At 36.5% G+C, this 15,104-nt stretch overlaps 1 protein-coding gene and 1 long non-coding RNA gene across 10 annotated transcripts in view; one reads left to right on the top strand and one right to left on the bottom strand.

The window, feature by feature from the left end:
* The window catches only part of LOC145546186 (uncharacterized), a 238,619-nt gene that overhangs the window by 2,226 nt on the left and 221,289 nt on the right, over positions 1-15,104 (bottom strand). Inside the window, exons 4-6 of the long non-coding RNA XR_014082627.1 lie at positions 2,777-3,043; positions 1,672-2,220; positions 1,496-1,577 (exon numbers count right to left, since the gene is read on the bottom strand). This is a non-coding gene — a long non-coding RNA (uncharacterized LOC145546186). The remainder of the gene's footprint in view (positions 1-1,495; positions 1,578-1,671; positions 2,221-2,776; positions 3,044-15,104) is intronic.
* PDE3A (phosphodiesterase 3A) overlaps positions 1-15,104 on the top strand; it is a 627,104-nt gene that overhangs the window by 590,620 nt on the left and 21,380 nt on the right. For 7 of the 9 annotated variants that reach the window (XM_081592259.1, XM_081592253.1, XM_081592250.1 and 4 more), the window contains one exon: positions 4,570-5,906. The exons of 1 other annotated variant lie outside the window; for it this stretch is intronic. In XM_081592259.1, the coding sequence (XP_081448385.1) occupies positions 4,570-4,799 (230 nt within the window). In that variant the 3' untranslated portion in view covers positions 4,800-5,906. Of the gene's footprint in view, positions 1-1,030; positions 1,050-4,569; positions 5,907-15,104 lie in introns of those variants that run through there. One more of the 9 variants, XM_081592251.1, reaches the window with a different exon arrangement.

Genomic DNA, 15,104 nt, shown 5'->3' with positions numbered 1-15,104 from the left:
AATGTGGATATTAACCTATTCACCCTCACATAAGTGCCCTGTTATAAGCTCACATAAGCAGAGAAAAAGAACTCATTATTAACCACAGGCTGGGGAGAGAGGGGCAAATTTGGTTTTAGGTCAGCTTTTGCTTAAGTTCTTACCCATATATTAATGTTAATACAGAATGAGAGGAAAACCAGATGTTGTTTTTCTTCAGTATTCTATTCTCAAGGTAATTTTATTTTATTCCTCTGATGCTTATAAAAAGATTTCTATTAAAAATTCTGTGCTGATCTTGGCATTCAGAGTTAGGAGCCAAGCTAGGATTCATGGATTATTTATTCATTTTCTCATTTAACAAACATGCATGATTTTTTTTTTCATTCAAAGAGCCAGGTAATTTGCTGTCTGACTAAGGACTGGGCAGTTTTTCCACTGAATGTTATTGGAAAGTGTGGTTGGCTTAGTCTCTGGAAAAGCTTTGTTCCCATGGGCCCTACCTGATTGCTATTTGAACTCAAATACATTGAAACAACACACACATAATCTACGCATCAAGAATTAAAGCACCTAGGTTAGGAAATTCAACAGGCTCAACCTGTCAATATTGGGTTTAGCAGCAAATGCTAAATATCCATTTTGTCTCTGTTCTGTAGAGTTGGGTGGTCATACTGACTCCCAGATTCTAATGTGTTACTCTCCTGACATTCCCATTTTTTAATCATGCTCACTAAAGCGGGAATGAGAATTCTGTGGATTCTGTTTACTAATGGCTTCTAAACGTCAACTGGTCACCTTAAATTAAAATTTAAGACATCATCAGCGATGATTTGATAACCATAGGTTTTGAAAAATTACCTTTGAAGTTTCCCATTATAGCCAAGAAAATGATAAATATTGAGCAGCATTAGTGTTTAGTAAAATTTGGCCACATGGAATTCTAGAAATGGAATTGGTGACCACCCAGTTCAGCTGCCTCATTTTACAAAACTCTACACTGAGGCTGAAGAGTTCAACTGGCATCCCAAGGTGTAGATGGTTTCTGCAGAACCAGAAAGGAAACTCAGGTTTCCTCAGTTTTAACTCTATTATTACTGACTCTTAGTAATTTTAATTTCAGGATTCATAATGACTGAGATGGTTAACTTGATTTATCCTAAAATTTAGATTTCAGAAAAAATGTAAATTAAATATGCACTGATAATTTCAGCAATCTGCTTAACTTGTAGATCTCTCAGGAAATACAGCATAAAATGTTTCAATATGGTATCCTAGGGAAAGAAGGCTTTTTTCCCCAAATCATAATTAAATCTGAAAGATTCCTACAGTGAACTAAGAGGTTTCTAATGAAGTACTAAGCTGCATTTAGAATTTGAGCAATGAAAGGACCTTTGTTCTCAGTTCAAAAGGTTCCAGTGCTGAACAATTTGGCTCCCAATATAGGCATGTTTTAGACCACCTGCGGACTCTAATCTACGCAAATTTATTTGGTACAAACTCCCTTCTACGTCACCTTATTCATTTTAATTCCGAGAGGTTTATTGCTAACGTTGAGCAGCCTTAATAAGAGAACAGCTGCTCTCATGGGGGCTGCCCTGAAAGGAAAAAGAGAAAAAATGAGCTTTTGTTAGCTTCTTCCCTGTGAATTCACTGCCATGAATGTGTATAACTTTCAGATGGACTAATCACCTTGAGCAGTAGAGTATGTCCTATGTCTGATTCAAGTCCATCCTTCAGCCAATGATGATTCACCTAGAAGTGTCCTGACTCAAAGGATTAGGTTAAAAATTATGTTGACATGTAAAGATTCTCAACAGTAACTGATATGACCTTAACTGCAATAAAAACAATGTAGAAATAGACAAGTAGATAACTTTGGTAGAAGAGTAATTTTCAAGGTTTGCTCTTAAATATTAATAGAGGCATATATTTTATTGGTTTCTATAGAAAGAGTTCAGATTGTTTTAAATTTTAGTTTATTTATTTCCCTTGTTAAGGATCTTATAATTGAAGAAAGTGATATTATACTCCATGCTGTCTGCCTATACACATGCCTATCACTTACCTGGAATGCTTACTCACCCAGTATATTTCGTTCGCATAATTTACACATCCTTTTGGAAAAGTCTTATTTATTCCCTCACAGGTTGAGTACCTGATGTTGCCATACTTTGATGTGTCAGAGAGAAATTGTGCTGCATATTCTTAAAAATGACAAGGAAGACTTTCTTCAAGACTCTTGTAATAGGAAAGAGACGTTAGACTCAACTGATTGAAACAAAAGCAGAAGAGTTTTTACACACTGGGATAAGCTGGTGATAAAAGTACTGGAGGCCTTAGAGGGGAGTTGGTCGATATGATTAGGCCACTTATGTTTGTTAATTGATTCTTATTGAAGTTAGCCTCCTTCCCTCCCATGGAGATGTGGGGGAAGGGACCCTGTCTTTCTGAATAATTGCATTTCAAAGAATTGGGTCTCAGGTCCTCGAGAAAAATGTTTCCTGGGTTGTCAAACCAGTGAGGCTGAGAGATTTTTCTACACTATGTAGGAGCGGAGCAAGAAATTGCAATTACAAGTTTTATAAAGTAGATGCTTTAAGAAAAAAGAGATCAGGGTCCTAGAGTCTGGAAGAAACCTGTCTAACTAAAGTTTAATGAACATGAGGGAAACATTAAGGCTCTCTTGATCACTATAGGTCTATCATAAAACATAGCATGTGTATTTCAGTTTTGGTCTTCTGGGCCCCCTCTCCTATAGATGGTAAGCTCCTTTAAGGCAGACTCTGAGACTCACTGGCTTTTGTTTCTGTAGCATCCAGAAAACTGCCACATCAGTTCCTGTGTGTCATGCTCGGTTGCTAAGTCGTGTTTCACTCCTTGCAACCCCCGTGGACTGTAGCCCACCAGGCTCCTCTCTCCATGGGGTTTCCCAGGCAAGAATACTCTAGTGGGTTGCCATTTCCTTCTCCAGGGGATCTTCCTGATTCAAAGATCAAACTCATATCTCCCGCGTCTCCTGCGTTGCAGGTGGATTCTTTACCACTGAGCCACTAGGGAAGCCCTGCTTGTCAGTTAGTAGGTGGTAAAGATAAGCTTATTCGTATCATGAATAATATAACATAGAAAATATTTTTTTAATTCTTGCTTATGACTACCTATATCCATTCCCCCTGTCATTCATTCAGCTAATTTCCTTATGTGTCTCTATGGTTCAAAAGCAACTTAATTTAGTGTTCTTTTTCTGAACTGTTTTTAAAATTGATCTTAACATTTTATAAAGTACAAGAAAAAAATTTATAATAAAATTGTTGAAGGAATCGTCAGCATTTCCACAAAAATTTTGGTTGATGGCATATCTCATAGCCATCAGCTTTATTTGTTTGTTACTATTTGTTTCTTTTTCCTTCCAGATTATTCATGGTAAATCATTACTATTTGATTAAGTACCCTCAAATTGCCTTGCAGATCATCCTGGTAACTTGTATTGTTAACTCTTTAATATAGTCTCAAATCAGAACTTCCTGGGAACCACTTTTTCTTACCTTTATTATGTTTATCACTTTATTATATCAACACTTTACCATTTACTTGGTACTGTGGAACAGAAACTAGAAAGAACATAATTCACTTAGTAAAACTTCTGTCCATGGAGAAGTTTACAGTCCAATGTGAGAATCTTGCCCTAACTTCCAAATTCTCAGCCTGTGTCTAAAATGATCACTCAAACGAAGGCACGTTATAATCTGGTTGCTTAGACAAGAACAGCTGCCTGCTTAACCTCTCTGCTTGGAGATTTACCAATCCCTGCATGTTCAACATATTCCTCAAATCTGCTTCTCACCTATTGTCCCCTTTCTCAGTTCATCTTGTCACTCACCTAGTCACATCAGAAAGCTCAGGGTTGTCTATGATTTCTCCCTTTTTTCTTTATAGTTGCCAAGTCCTATTGATTATACCTCACAAATGTATCTCACATTTATTAACCTATGCATCTTCACTTCCATTATCCCCATCTTAGTCCTAGCCACCTTCATCATGAGGCATCCTCCCAGCTAAGTCATTTCCCTCTCTTCCTGCCAGTTTCAAAGACTTTGTACAACTCAATATAATTGTCCCTATTTGCTTACTCTCTATCTTCCCACTGGAATCAAAGCTCGCTGCTTGAAGAGTTCGGAATTAATTTTTTTAGTCCACAGGAAGCATAACAGTACTATCAAAAATGTCTTTAAAAAAAACTTTTATGAGTTGAATTGGTTGACAAAGCAAAGAACGATGTAACAAGAAATTATCCCAATAATCTAGGTGGAAATCTTGAGAGCCTGAATGGAGTGGGAGTAATAATTCCAAGATACAAACAGAACCTTGTATTGGATATTACCAGATGTTGAATACTGTTCACAGTACGTCTTACTGATACATTAATGCTTCTTGCCATCTTCCTCTTATTTCCCCACTCTCAAAAATGATAATTATGATATACACATCAAGTGTACACATATCATTTGGTACTTAACTCCTATGAATAAGATGGAAAAACTGCCATGTACTTAACACACAAATAAATAGTCTAATTTGGTGCTTTCTCAGGAAAGAAAATTTTCAAAAGGAGGAAAGTCTACTGTCAAATAACTCAGCACCTCCTGCAGAACCACAAGATGTGGAAGAAAGTCATTGAGGAGGAACAGCGGTTGGCGGGCATAGAGGACCAGTCCCCCCAGCAGCATCCCTCAGAACAGATCCAGGCCATCAGGGAAGAAGATGAAGAAAAGGGGAAGCAGAAAGGAGAGGAGACCCCAGCCCCAAAGCCAAACCAGTGACAATGGATAGAATGAGCTGTTTCCAAACAGTTACTTGTCACACAGACTCTCTTCAAGCCAGCACAACACTTAGACACAACACTGTAGAAATACAAGAAGATGGGCAAATGGCTACGGCATTTTGGGATTCTTCGCATTTTATGTGTTTATTTTTACAGTGAGGTACATGATTTAAAAAACTCTCGCTCAGAGAAGCTTTCACATTGTAACACCAGCTTCCAAGGATTTTTTTTTTTTAAAGGAAGAAGTATATATGTGTGTATGTATATAAGCTCTCACGTAGATCCATGTAAAACATATTCACAGACACACATGCAAACACACAGACACACTGAAAGCTGGGATTCCTGGCCCCACAATATAGTAACGTTCATATTAAGATATATAGTGGTCACTGTGATATAATAAATCATAAAGGAAAAAAATGAAGGAAAACAAATCACAAAGGAGATGGTGCGGCTTAGCCCAGAAGCAGTACGGCAAATGAAGTTATGACTAAGGAGCGTTTGCTCTCAGTCCTGAGGGATGAAAGTTCCAGAGCATTGTTTGAATTCTGATACATCCTGCCAACATTGTATGCGTGTGAGAGAGAGAGAGAGATAGAAGTGATGCTCAGGTGTATGTACGTTTGTGTGCACCTAAATAGAGAATTGGCTTTGGTCGTTCACAGCATGGCTGCAGCAGACAACTCAGCACAGGTGAACAAACAGGATGAAGTGCACTCTGGAGTGTCTCCACCTCCATTTGGCTTCAGTAGAAGCCCCTCTGCAGACGGAGGGAATTGTCAGGATGAGGGACAGGGCCACAGGTCTGGTTCTCCTGTTGTCACCAGCCTTAAGCCCGGAAGACTGAGGCATTTTCCAGTCTAGTCGCCGAATGAATGTATAGGAGCTGTTTGCGAGTGTGTCTGTCATTCACCTAAGATCAATTCGCCATGGAAGGGGATGGCATTCTTTACACAGAAACACCTCAGAAGGAGCTGGAGTCAGGTCTTTTCATCAGGTGAGAATTCTAAACGGTAGCCAGAGAAGACCTGGGAAACCACTCTTCACTGGGCTCTCCCATGTCTTAATTTGCTGCAAAATGTGTGGTAGAAAAAGAAAGAAAGGAAGGAAAACAGAAACCCACTCTGAGATAGATGGTGACAGATGAAAGGGAAAAATTTCAACCTAGGGTTTGGTATTTATTGACATAGTGAAAGCCTGATTCTTGGCAGCTGTTGAAGGTTGACTTTTAGTTGGCTAAAGCTGCACGGACAACCCTGTTGTATTCCATGAGGGGTGTGATGGGGTGGCCTGTATGTGCAACCTGGCCCACTGTCACATTTCTTTTGGCAGGGAGGACTCAAGAGGGATTTGGGGGGATTGGGCCTATCATTGAAAATCTTTTTTTCTTTGTTTTTGGTTTGTTTATCTACACTTGTTTATGCTGTGAGCCAAACCTCTATTTAAAAAGTTGATACTCACTTTCAATATTTTATTTCATATTATTATATATTTGTCATGAATAGTTATCTTGATGTAAATATAAAGATTTGTTTGTGTTTCTGTAGATAGTCAACTTTTTTTTTAAAGGGAAAAGGGAAACATTTTTATAAAGTTCTACTTTAATCACCATTTTTATACATTGTAGCTATCTCCAAGCCCAGTAAGAGTGATGGTTCATTTGCATGAGGTCTATGAACACCCACTCATCTACCTGTTCTAATTTAAATAATCATCTGATATAGTTGTTTTATGCCAATTAAATGAGGATGCTGCAAACAACGTTTTTTCACCAGTAAGTAACTTCGGGTAACTCTTGGATCCGTGTCTCCCAAGCAAAAGACCGTCTTAATCGTGAATGTTTATAATCAGTGTCCCTTTCTCCCCAAGACTTTTTGCTGATAACTTTTCCTTCAGTACAATACTATATTCAAGCCTGTTCATCATCTAAACAACCTTAGCTTCAAGTTAATCTTGCTTGTAATTTCTACTTTTTATTTCCTCTGAAATCATAGAAAAGAGTGTTTACATTGAAATGCCTTTGTTTCTCATAAATGGATACTCTTCCCTTCTAAAGCAATGAATACAATAACCCATGGCATTCTTAAAGTAAGGCAAAGATAGTAGAATCAAAAATAAACAGTTTCAAGACAACTTTCCCAATACATAGGAAAATATGAAAATGATCAAATGGATGTAGATTCTACCTAAATGAGATTTTCTTTTTTTTTTTTTTTAGCTAATACCAGGTCTTCATTATTCAGGACTTACTGAGTTTTTTTTTTCCCTTGTATTGCCTGTGTGTCCCTATGTTTGCAAAACTTACTGTGAGTCAAATACATTTCCCAAGCAAATTTAACTATTCTCCTTCCGTTGCAAATAACAGAAGGATTTAGAAAAGCACTTATATTCACATACCTCTTGTATCTAATTACTTAACAAAGCTAATCTTTTCCCCTGCTCCAAATGCCATAAATAGAAAAGTCAAGGAAAAAAATAGGTGTTGAGCAAGTAAAATGGCAGCAAAATACTTCTAAATTCATAATTGTGTATTGGTGGTTTCATCAAAGCTCGGTAACCCCAAGTAGGAGCCAACCTGGCTGCCAGAGTAGAAGTCTAAGCACATGGCCTGATTTTCATTTTGTTTAAAGTACGTGAAATAATGATAGCCAAAGCAGTGAGAACCTCTTCATTCCAGAACTGTGCTCATCAGTCCAGGCAGATTAACCATTTGTTCTTCTAAGATAAATTGCCCATGTGTTAAAGCTAAAAATCAGTTCAAAAAAAGGAATGGAGATTCATCAAGTGTGTGACTTTCATACACCCGTACCTACATCCCAAAGGATGCCAAGGGACGTGAAAAGATACTTTCTGCTAGTGATGGTCTCCCTGTCCTTGGCGACAGCACCCTTCCAGCTCCGAAGCTTACTTCCTGTGGTGCCAGTGTATTTGTTGTAATTTACTACATTTTTATATGAGCCTAATTATAGGTGCCATTAGATAAACTCAGGTCTTACAAATGAAGGAATGTCTAGCCCTCTTACGGAAAAGGAGAATTGTATGGACAGCCATGAAGTTAATGGTAGGAAAAGTATGAATTGGTGACCTTGATGCTTGTGGTCACTCTCTGTTCAGTAAAAGACCAGGTATACTAAATGTGTCACCAACATTATTTCCTGCATGCTGATAAACTGTCTTTCTGGTTATCAATCTAAGCCAACTCTGAGGCTATATTGTTTCCTTGGTGAAAACACCACTTTAGCATATTTTTAAACTATAATTTGTTTTTGTAACTTACATAAGACCTGGTTTTGCTCTTAGTCGAAAATGAAGACAGTAGCTCTGTACAGGGATTTATCTATGTTGGTCTTCATCTGAGAAGTGAAGGAATTTCCTCATATGATGTTTAAGAAAATATCTACTTTCTAAACACAAAAATCCCCATTATGTCTGTTCTGTTTTGATGGAATTCCAGAACAAATCCTTACCATTGCAGTCCCAGTAAAACTAAAGATAAGGCATTGTATGTCAAGCAGGCTTCATTGCACGTGTGTATTGCCATTTCCTCACGCCCTTGCCTCTCTAAGATTTGCAGTGTCCCGTGTCACCTTCCCAGAGAACTTTCACTGAAGGTAAAAGCTGTGCAAAAGGCATGAGACTCAGGCCTATTCTTTGTTTAAATGATGAAAAAATATAAATTATTTTCTAAGTAATAAAGATATGAAAATTATCATTGTAAATAAAGTCTAAAGTTTGAAACAACTGCTTTACAAATGTGAACTATTTGTGTTATGGACAAGTGGCAAATGATGAGTCAAAAAAATATTTCTTTTCTGCTTTAGGAGGTTTTTGGGTGCTTTCATGTTAGTATAGGGATCTCCACTGTCCTTGCCATTTACAAAATTTCTAAAATAATAGTGAAAGCCACAATAAGGGTCTTATAATCCTACTCTTCCATCCTAAGTCTGATTCCTGCTTAATACTTTCCTTTTTTCAAACTGGCAGAAGACTCCAGTAAAACACAGTCTGTACACTTTCATAGTCTAGAGTGAATAAAATTCTCCATAAAATAATCAGCTAGTGAGTGTGGGGAAAAAAAAATCAATAAAATTTCAAATGCTAATAGCTCACTTCCCGATATCTGAGCACTACAATGTCTGTATACTCTCAGACCAAACTGAATTCATTTCATCTGCCTTCTCTCCTAACATGCAGGAGAATACTGCATAACCATTGTTATAGGTCATTCATTTCTCTCATGATTTCTCTATGAAATAAAACTATGACCTTGCTGATACTGTCTGTCCACCCAAATGGAACTCTAGGAGACCAGGGCTTTCCTGGTGGTCCAGTGGTTAAGATTCGATGCTTCCAATGCAGGGGTATGTGGTGTGGATTCATTCCATGGTCAGCAAATAAAGATCCCACGTGCTGCACTGCATGACCACACTCCCCTCACCCCCTGCCAAAATAGAACAATTGGCCATTTTAGGTGACAAACATTCTGGAATTAAACTATGCTTAGCATTTCTAATCAAAAGGAAATATACTAGTTTTAGGTCTTATATTCATTTGTTCCTCCAGAAAATACTCAAATTCTTATTGTGAATTTGGGGATAAAGTAATTAACTATAAGCACTGAGTCAAAGTACAAGCAGTACATTAGATAATGAATTTAAATTGAGGTTTGCATAAGTATTTGTGGTTTCTCACTAGTGAGCCATGGCTTGAGAAGAACAAGGACATGTTTTTCAATCTATATTATGCACCAGAGATGTTAGCTAATTTGTGCTGTCATGTAACACATTTCATTTGTTAAAATGATGCTGTTTTTATCTCATCTGAGCTGATCTTTATGTTCACACTATCAAATTGTTCTAACAGGTTAACAATGGTGACAAAAAATAATTGAACATTTTGTTGCTAAATATGTTTGAATATAGAAAACTGAAGATTAAGGCATTGTTTAGCTGGTGGAACTCAATATCATGATCCAAAAAATACTGATCTGGTATAAATTGTTTTTATATTCCATACGGTAAGACCGTATGGAAATTTGACATGTGCTTAGGGCTTTTATGACTCCAAATTCCCCATCTAAAGGCAGCTAGTTATTTTCCCTGTCATACTTATAAGGTTGATTATATCGATAGGCATTAGTATCATGGATTTCTACTTCCCTGAGGAGTTGTGGAGCAAAAGAAGAAAAGGCAAGCCTTATTATTGATAAGAAATACTGAATATGTCCACGTTCAGACAAATTTTCTCAATTGTTTCACATTAAGAAGTGATTCTTTAATCATGCACATAATTCAAACAAAAAATGCTTCAAAGAGAATAATATTAAATGGTACATACCTACTATCAAGAATATTAAATTTCAGTATTTGAAACAAAGCTTTTAACACTTTTAATCAATTAAAATGAAACCTACAAAATGATATTTCATAGTGTAGAGATGCTGAATGTTTTGATATAATCAGAACTACTATTATGTAACAGAAAACTAGAAAAAATATTTAATTCTTTTCCCAATACCCTGTGTGCCTCAGGGAGGAAAATATTTTATGAAGAGCCCAATAAATACATGGAATAGATAAAAATAAATTTAGTTTCCATAATTTAATTAGATTTAGGGTATAGAGTCTGAATTATCCCAAGAAAGAGAAATGCATTATCTAGCAATTTGTCGTGGTTTAGGTTGTTTTAAGATAAATGTTAGTCACTCAGGCATGCCCAGCTCTGAGACCCCATGGACGGCAGCCCACCAGGCTCCTCTGTACGTGGGATTTTCCAAGCAAGGATACTGGAGTGGGTTGCCATTTCCTTCTCCAGGGGACCTTCCTGACCCAGGGTCTTCTGCATGTAGTCAGATTAGTTACCAACTGAGCTAGGAGGGAAGCTCTTGTTTTAAGATAAATGATTTACTAATGTAGATTGTATTTCACTAAATTCTAACACAGTTAAGAACCCAAATACTTATCTTCATTACTGAGAAAAATTAAATCTTACTAATCTTTCACAAAGCAAGCACTGACCAATCAATAAACCACACACACTACATGCATCTGCCAAGACTGATCAAATGGTAGGTTAAAATTTGAAATTCACAAGTATAAAAGTAATTTTTAAACTATTTTTAAAGCATAAGTGCTTTAAATTTTTGGTGTCAGTAGAAATACCTATTTCAAATGAAACACACTATAGCAGGGAATTCTTCTTTAAAACAAAAAAAAGTCAAATTATAGGGGAAAAGTATAACTTATTTCCAATTTTACTTCACTAACTCAAAGTTAGTACAGGAAAAATCCATCAGAAATTCTCTTCTGCTATGATAAGGAGAAAGAGGACTTTCACCTCGTTTTAATGCACCACACCTAGTTTCATCATGCAGCCCAATGATACTAAAAATCAAACAAAAAAAAAAAGCGGTGGATTGGGAGCGAACACTGCATAAAACTTGAAGGCTCATCCCAGGACCCTTCTCCATCTTTTTTGTGGCAAACCAATTCAGTTCTTAGTTACTCTGGAGCAAAGGGACTTAATGGATCCATATTTCAACCCTGACTTCCTTTTACAATCGGCACTTACATACACATTTTGCAATGTGAACTAGCCCTTAGCTGCTTGAATACTTTTTGAAGGGAGGGATTTTTTTTTTTTAATCTGGTAATTTTTCTTGCTATATAATAACAAAATATTCATATGGTTTAATGTGAAATTAAAAGTAATTATCTAAAGATGTTTTCTTTGTGTATATCAGTTGTTAGTTGATAGAATTTTCCATCACTTTTCTTTTGAAAATTGATTATATTTATGACTCAAAAATGCATATTATACCAGGTATTTCATTTTAGCTATGTATAAGCATAAACCAGTACTACAGTATTTCTATCTTTAAATAACAACCCTGACATATCTATTTATCACCTGTCAGTGAAGTTTCAATGTCTTGACGTTAAGTATATATTTGTTAGTTTAAAAAATCACTATTTTAATACTCTGTAAAATATGTGCATGGGCTATTTTGCTATATTTGCTTAACTGGTGCAGTTTTTGCCATTTATGAATGTCAGTTCATTTCCTAATACATTCTCACAGAAGAATGCATACCGTTTCTATTTCAACAAGAATAGTGTGTTAGTTGACAAGCACTGGAAATAAATTATCACTAATTCCAATTATCCCCTAATATTTCTTCCTACAGATTTTTTTGTCATACAAATCACAAAATGAAATTGGTGCTCCTTCAGATATTCTGAAATTCACAATGCAAAATAATGAAAACAAGACTCTCCCTGGCTTTTTATAATAATATTAAGATATGCAACTGAAATAACTTTAATTCAGAGTATTTTGGGTTTTGACTGGTTTGGTTAAATTGATTTGGGTTTTGGTGTTAAAATATGTTGTGATTCTTGGTGGGGCAGTTACTCTGATCAGTCATTACCTCTTCCTGACAAAAACTTTCATTGGAAAGTTCAAATTAGCATGTCCCAAATATTTGTCTCTGTATTATTTTTAAACCAGAGAGTATTGGATTAATTTAATTTAGTATTCCTAAAAAGCAATATTTTCAAATAACTACCAAAGTAACACTGTAAGGGATGTCATTTGTACATGATGATTTTTAACAATGTAATGCTCATCAATCTCGACAAACCTGAATATGTTTGTTAATAACTTTCCAAATTTATCAACTTTTAAAAACAAGAGAATGAGGCATTGAACTTAAGTGATCATTTTGCAGTTGAAATAAATCTTGTCTTCTCATCTGTATCTTGCACTTAATATATGTAGCAATACTTTGTATTGTCCTATAACAAGTATTTGTTAAGTGACTTAGTTAATGACTGATAAATGTTTTGTAAAAAGTAGAATCTGTACAGAAAAAAATTAGATACATTGTATTTATTTTTATTATTTTTTAGCTTAGACACTATAATGATGCTCCTTTTTGGCCAGAATTACTGGAAGTGCCTCTTGGTTTTATATATATATACATATATATATTAATGTTATAGTAAATATATACTCAAAATTATTAGAATTGTGTCACAGATGATTGATGTGGATGTTACAATGTGAAGACAATGTATAATATAAATATTCTGTGGTATCATGTATGATGTAGTCATTTCTATAACCAAAGCCCTCCATTCAGTTTTGAAGGAGCCCTTTCTTCTCATATTCAAATGCAGTAGCCTGTACCCAGCCTACACTGTCTATAATGATGCATGTAAGCCTTCCTACAACTTCAAAGGACTCCTGGAAACTTCTATTCCCATGCTCACATACCTCTTCCTACCACTGATGAATTCTTAGCTGCATTAATCCTCATCTAACTTTCTTCAGCTAAACTTATAGCCACCCAAGATATCTACCCTCTAATCCCTGAGAAACTGTAAACATGTTAAATTACTGTGTCCTTTCTCCAACTGCATAGTTAGCACCAAAACCAAGATAACCAGATTTCTGATAGTTAGCTTCCAAGTCCTATAAAATACACAGTGCTGCCATTTATACCATGAATGCCACAATTAATCCTAGATTGTCTATGAATGTCCAGTATATGGGAGTATTTGTTGTACAGACTCAGAATTGGTTTTGTTCTGTGTAGATGAAAAGTTTACAAAACTTTGAATGATTTGAAAACACTCAAATGGAGTTCTCTGAAACAAACAAAAGCAAAATGCAATTTCTATTCAGTTTCCAAGGAATCAATTCTTCATTCTACACAGATCAATTTCCCCATTACCTATGAAACAAAATTCAAATGTCTAAGCCTGTTATATTCAAAGCTCCCTTCACTCTGGCCTCAAACCATTCCCCCATCTAAAGGAACCAGCTATTTATTATTTATATTTCTGTATCTTAGGCAAATCAATTTAGCGGGGTATTTTCACACTCTGTATAGATCCATTATCTTTCTCCCTTTATGCTACACTCATGTACACAACACACACACACAAATTCTTCCAACTACACACAACACTCACACAACACTAGACCATTCAGGTATGACCTAAGTCAAATCCCTTATGACTATACAGCAGAAGTGAGAAACAGATTTAAAGGACTAGATCTGATAGACAGAATACCTGATGAACTATGGACGGAGGTTTGTGACATTGTACAGGAGACAGGAATCAAGACCATCCCCAAGAAAAAGAAATCTAAAAAGGCAAAATGGCTGTCTGAGGAGGCCTTACAAATAGCTGTGAAAAGACGGGAAGCAAAAAGCAAAGGAGAAAAGGAAGATATACCCATTTGAATGCAGAGTTCCAAAGAATAGCAAGGAGAGATAAGAAAGCCTTCCTCAGTGATCAATGCAAAGAAATAGACGAAAACAATAGAATGGGAAAGACTAGAGATCTCTTCAAGAAAATTAGAGATACCAAGGGAACATTTCATGCAAAGATGGGCTCGATAAAGGACAGAAATGGTAGGGATCTAACAGAAGCAGAAGATATTAAGAAGAGGTGGCAAGAATACACAGAAGAATTGTACAAAAAAGTTCTTCATGACCCAGACAATCACAATGGTGTGATCACTCACCTAGAGCCAGACATCCTGGAATGTGAAGTCAAGTGGGTCTTAGAAAGCATCACACGAACAAAGCTAGTGGAGGTGATGGAGTTCCAGTTGAGCTATTTCAAATCCTGAAAGATGATGCTGTGAAAGTGCTGCACTCAATATGCCAGCAAATCTGGAAAACTCAGCAGTGGCCACAGGACTGGAAAAGGTCAGTTTTAATTCTAATCCCAAAGAAAGGCAATGCCAAAGAATGCTCAAACTACTACACAATTGCACTCATCACACACGCTACTAAAGTAATGTTTAAAATTCTCAAGCCAGGCTTCAGCAATACATGAACCGTGAACTTCCAGATGTTCAAGCTGGTTTTAGAAAAGGCAGAGGAACCAGAGGTCAAATTGCCAACATCCGCTGGATCATCGAAAAAGCAAGAGAGTTCCAGAAAAACATCTATTTCTGCTTCACTGACTATGCCAAAGCCTTTGACTGTGTGGATCACAATAAACTGTGGAAAATTCTGAAAGAGATGGGAATACCAGACCACCTGACCTGCCTCTTGAGAAACCTGTATGCAGGTCAGAAGCAACAGTTAGAACTGGGCATGGAACAACAGACTGGTTCCAAATAGGAAAAGGAGTACATCAAGGCTGTATATTGTCACCCTGCTTACTTAACTTATATGCAGAGTACATCATGAGAAACGCTGGGCTGGAGGAAGCACAAGCTGGAATCAAGATTGCCAGGAGAAATAACAATAACCTCCGCTATGCAGATGACACCACCC

Source organism: Giraffa tippelskirchi, chromosome 4 (genome assembly GCF_054371585.1).
Source record: "Giraffa tippelskirchi isolate mGirTip1 chromosome 4, T2T-mGirTip1v1.2.pri, whole genome shotgun sequence".
Lineage (NCBI taxonomy): Eukaryota > Metazoa > Chordata > Mammalia > Artiodactyla > Giraffidae > Giraffa > Giraffa tippelskirchi.
Note: the sequence above shows the minus strand (reverse complement) of the source record. Positions and strands in the feature narration are given on the sequence as shown.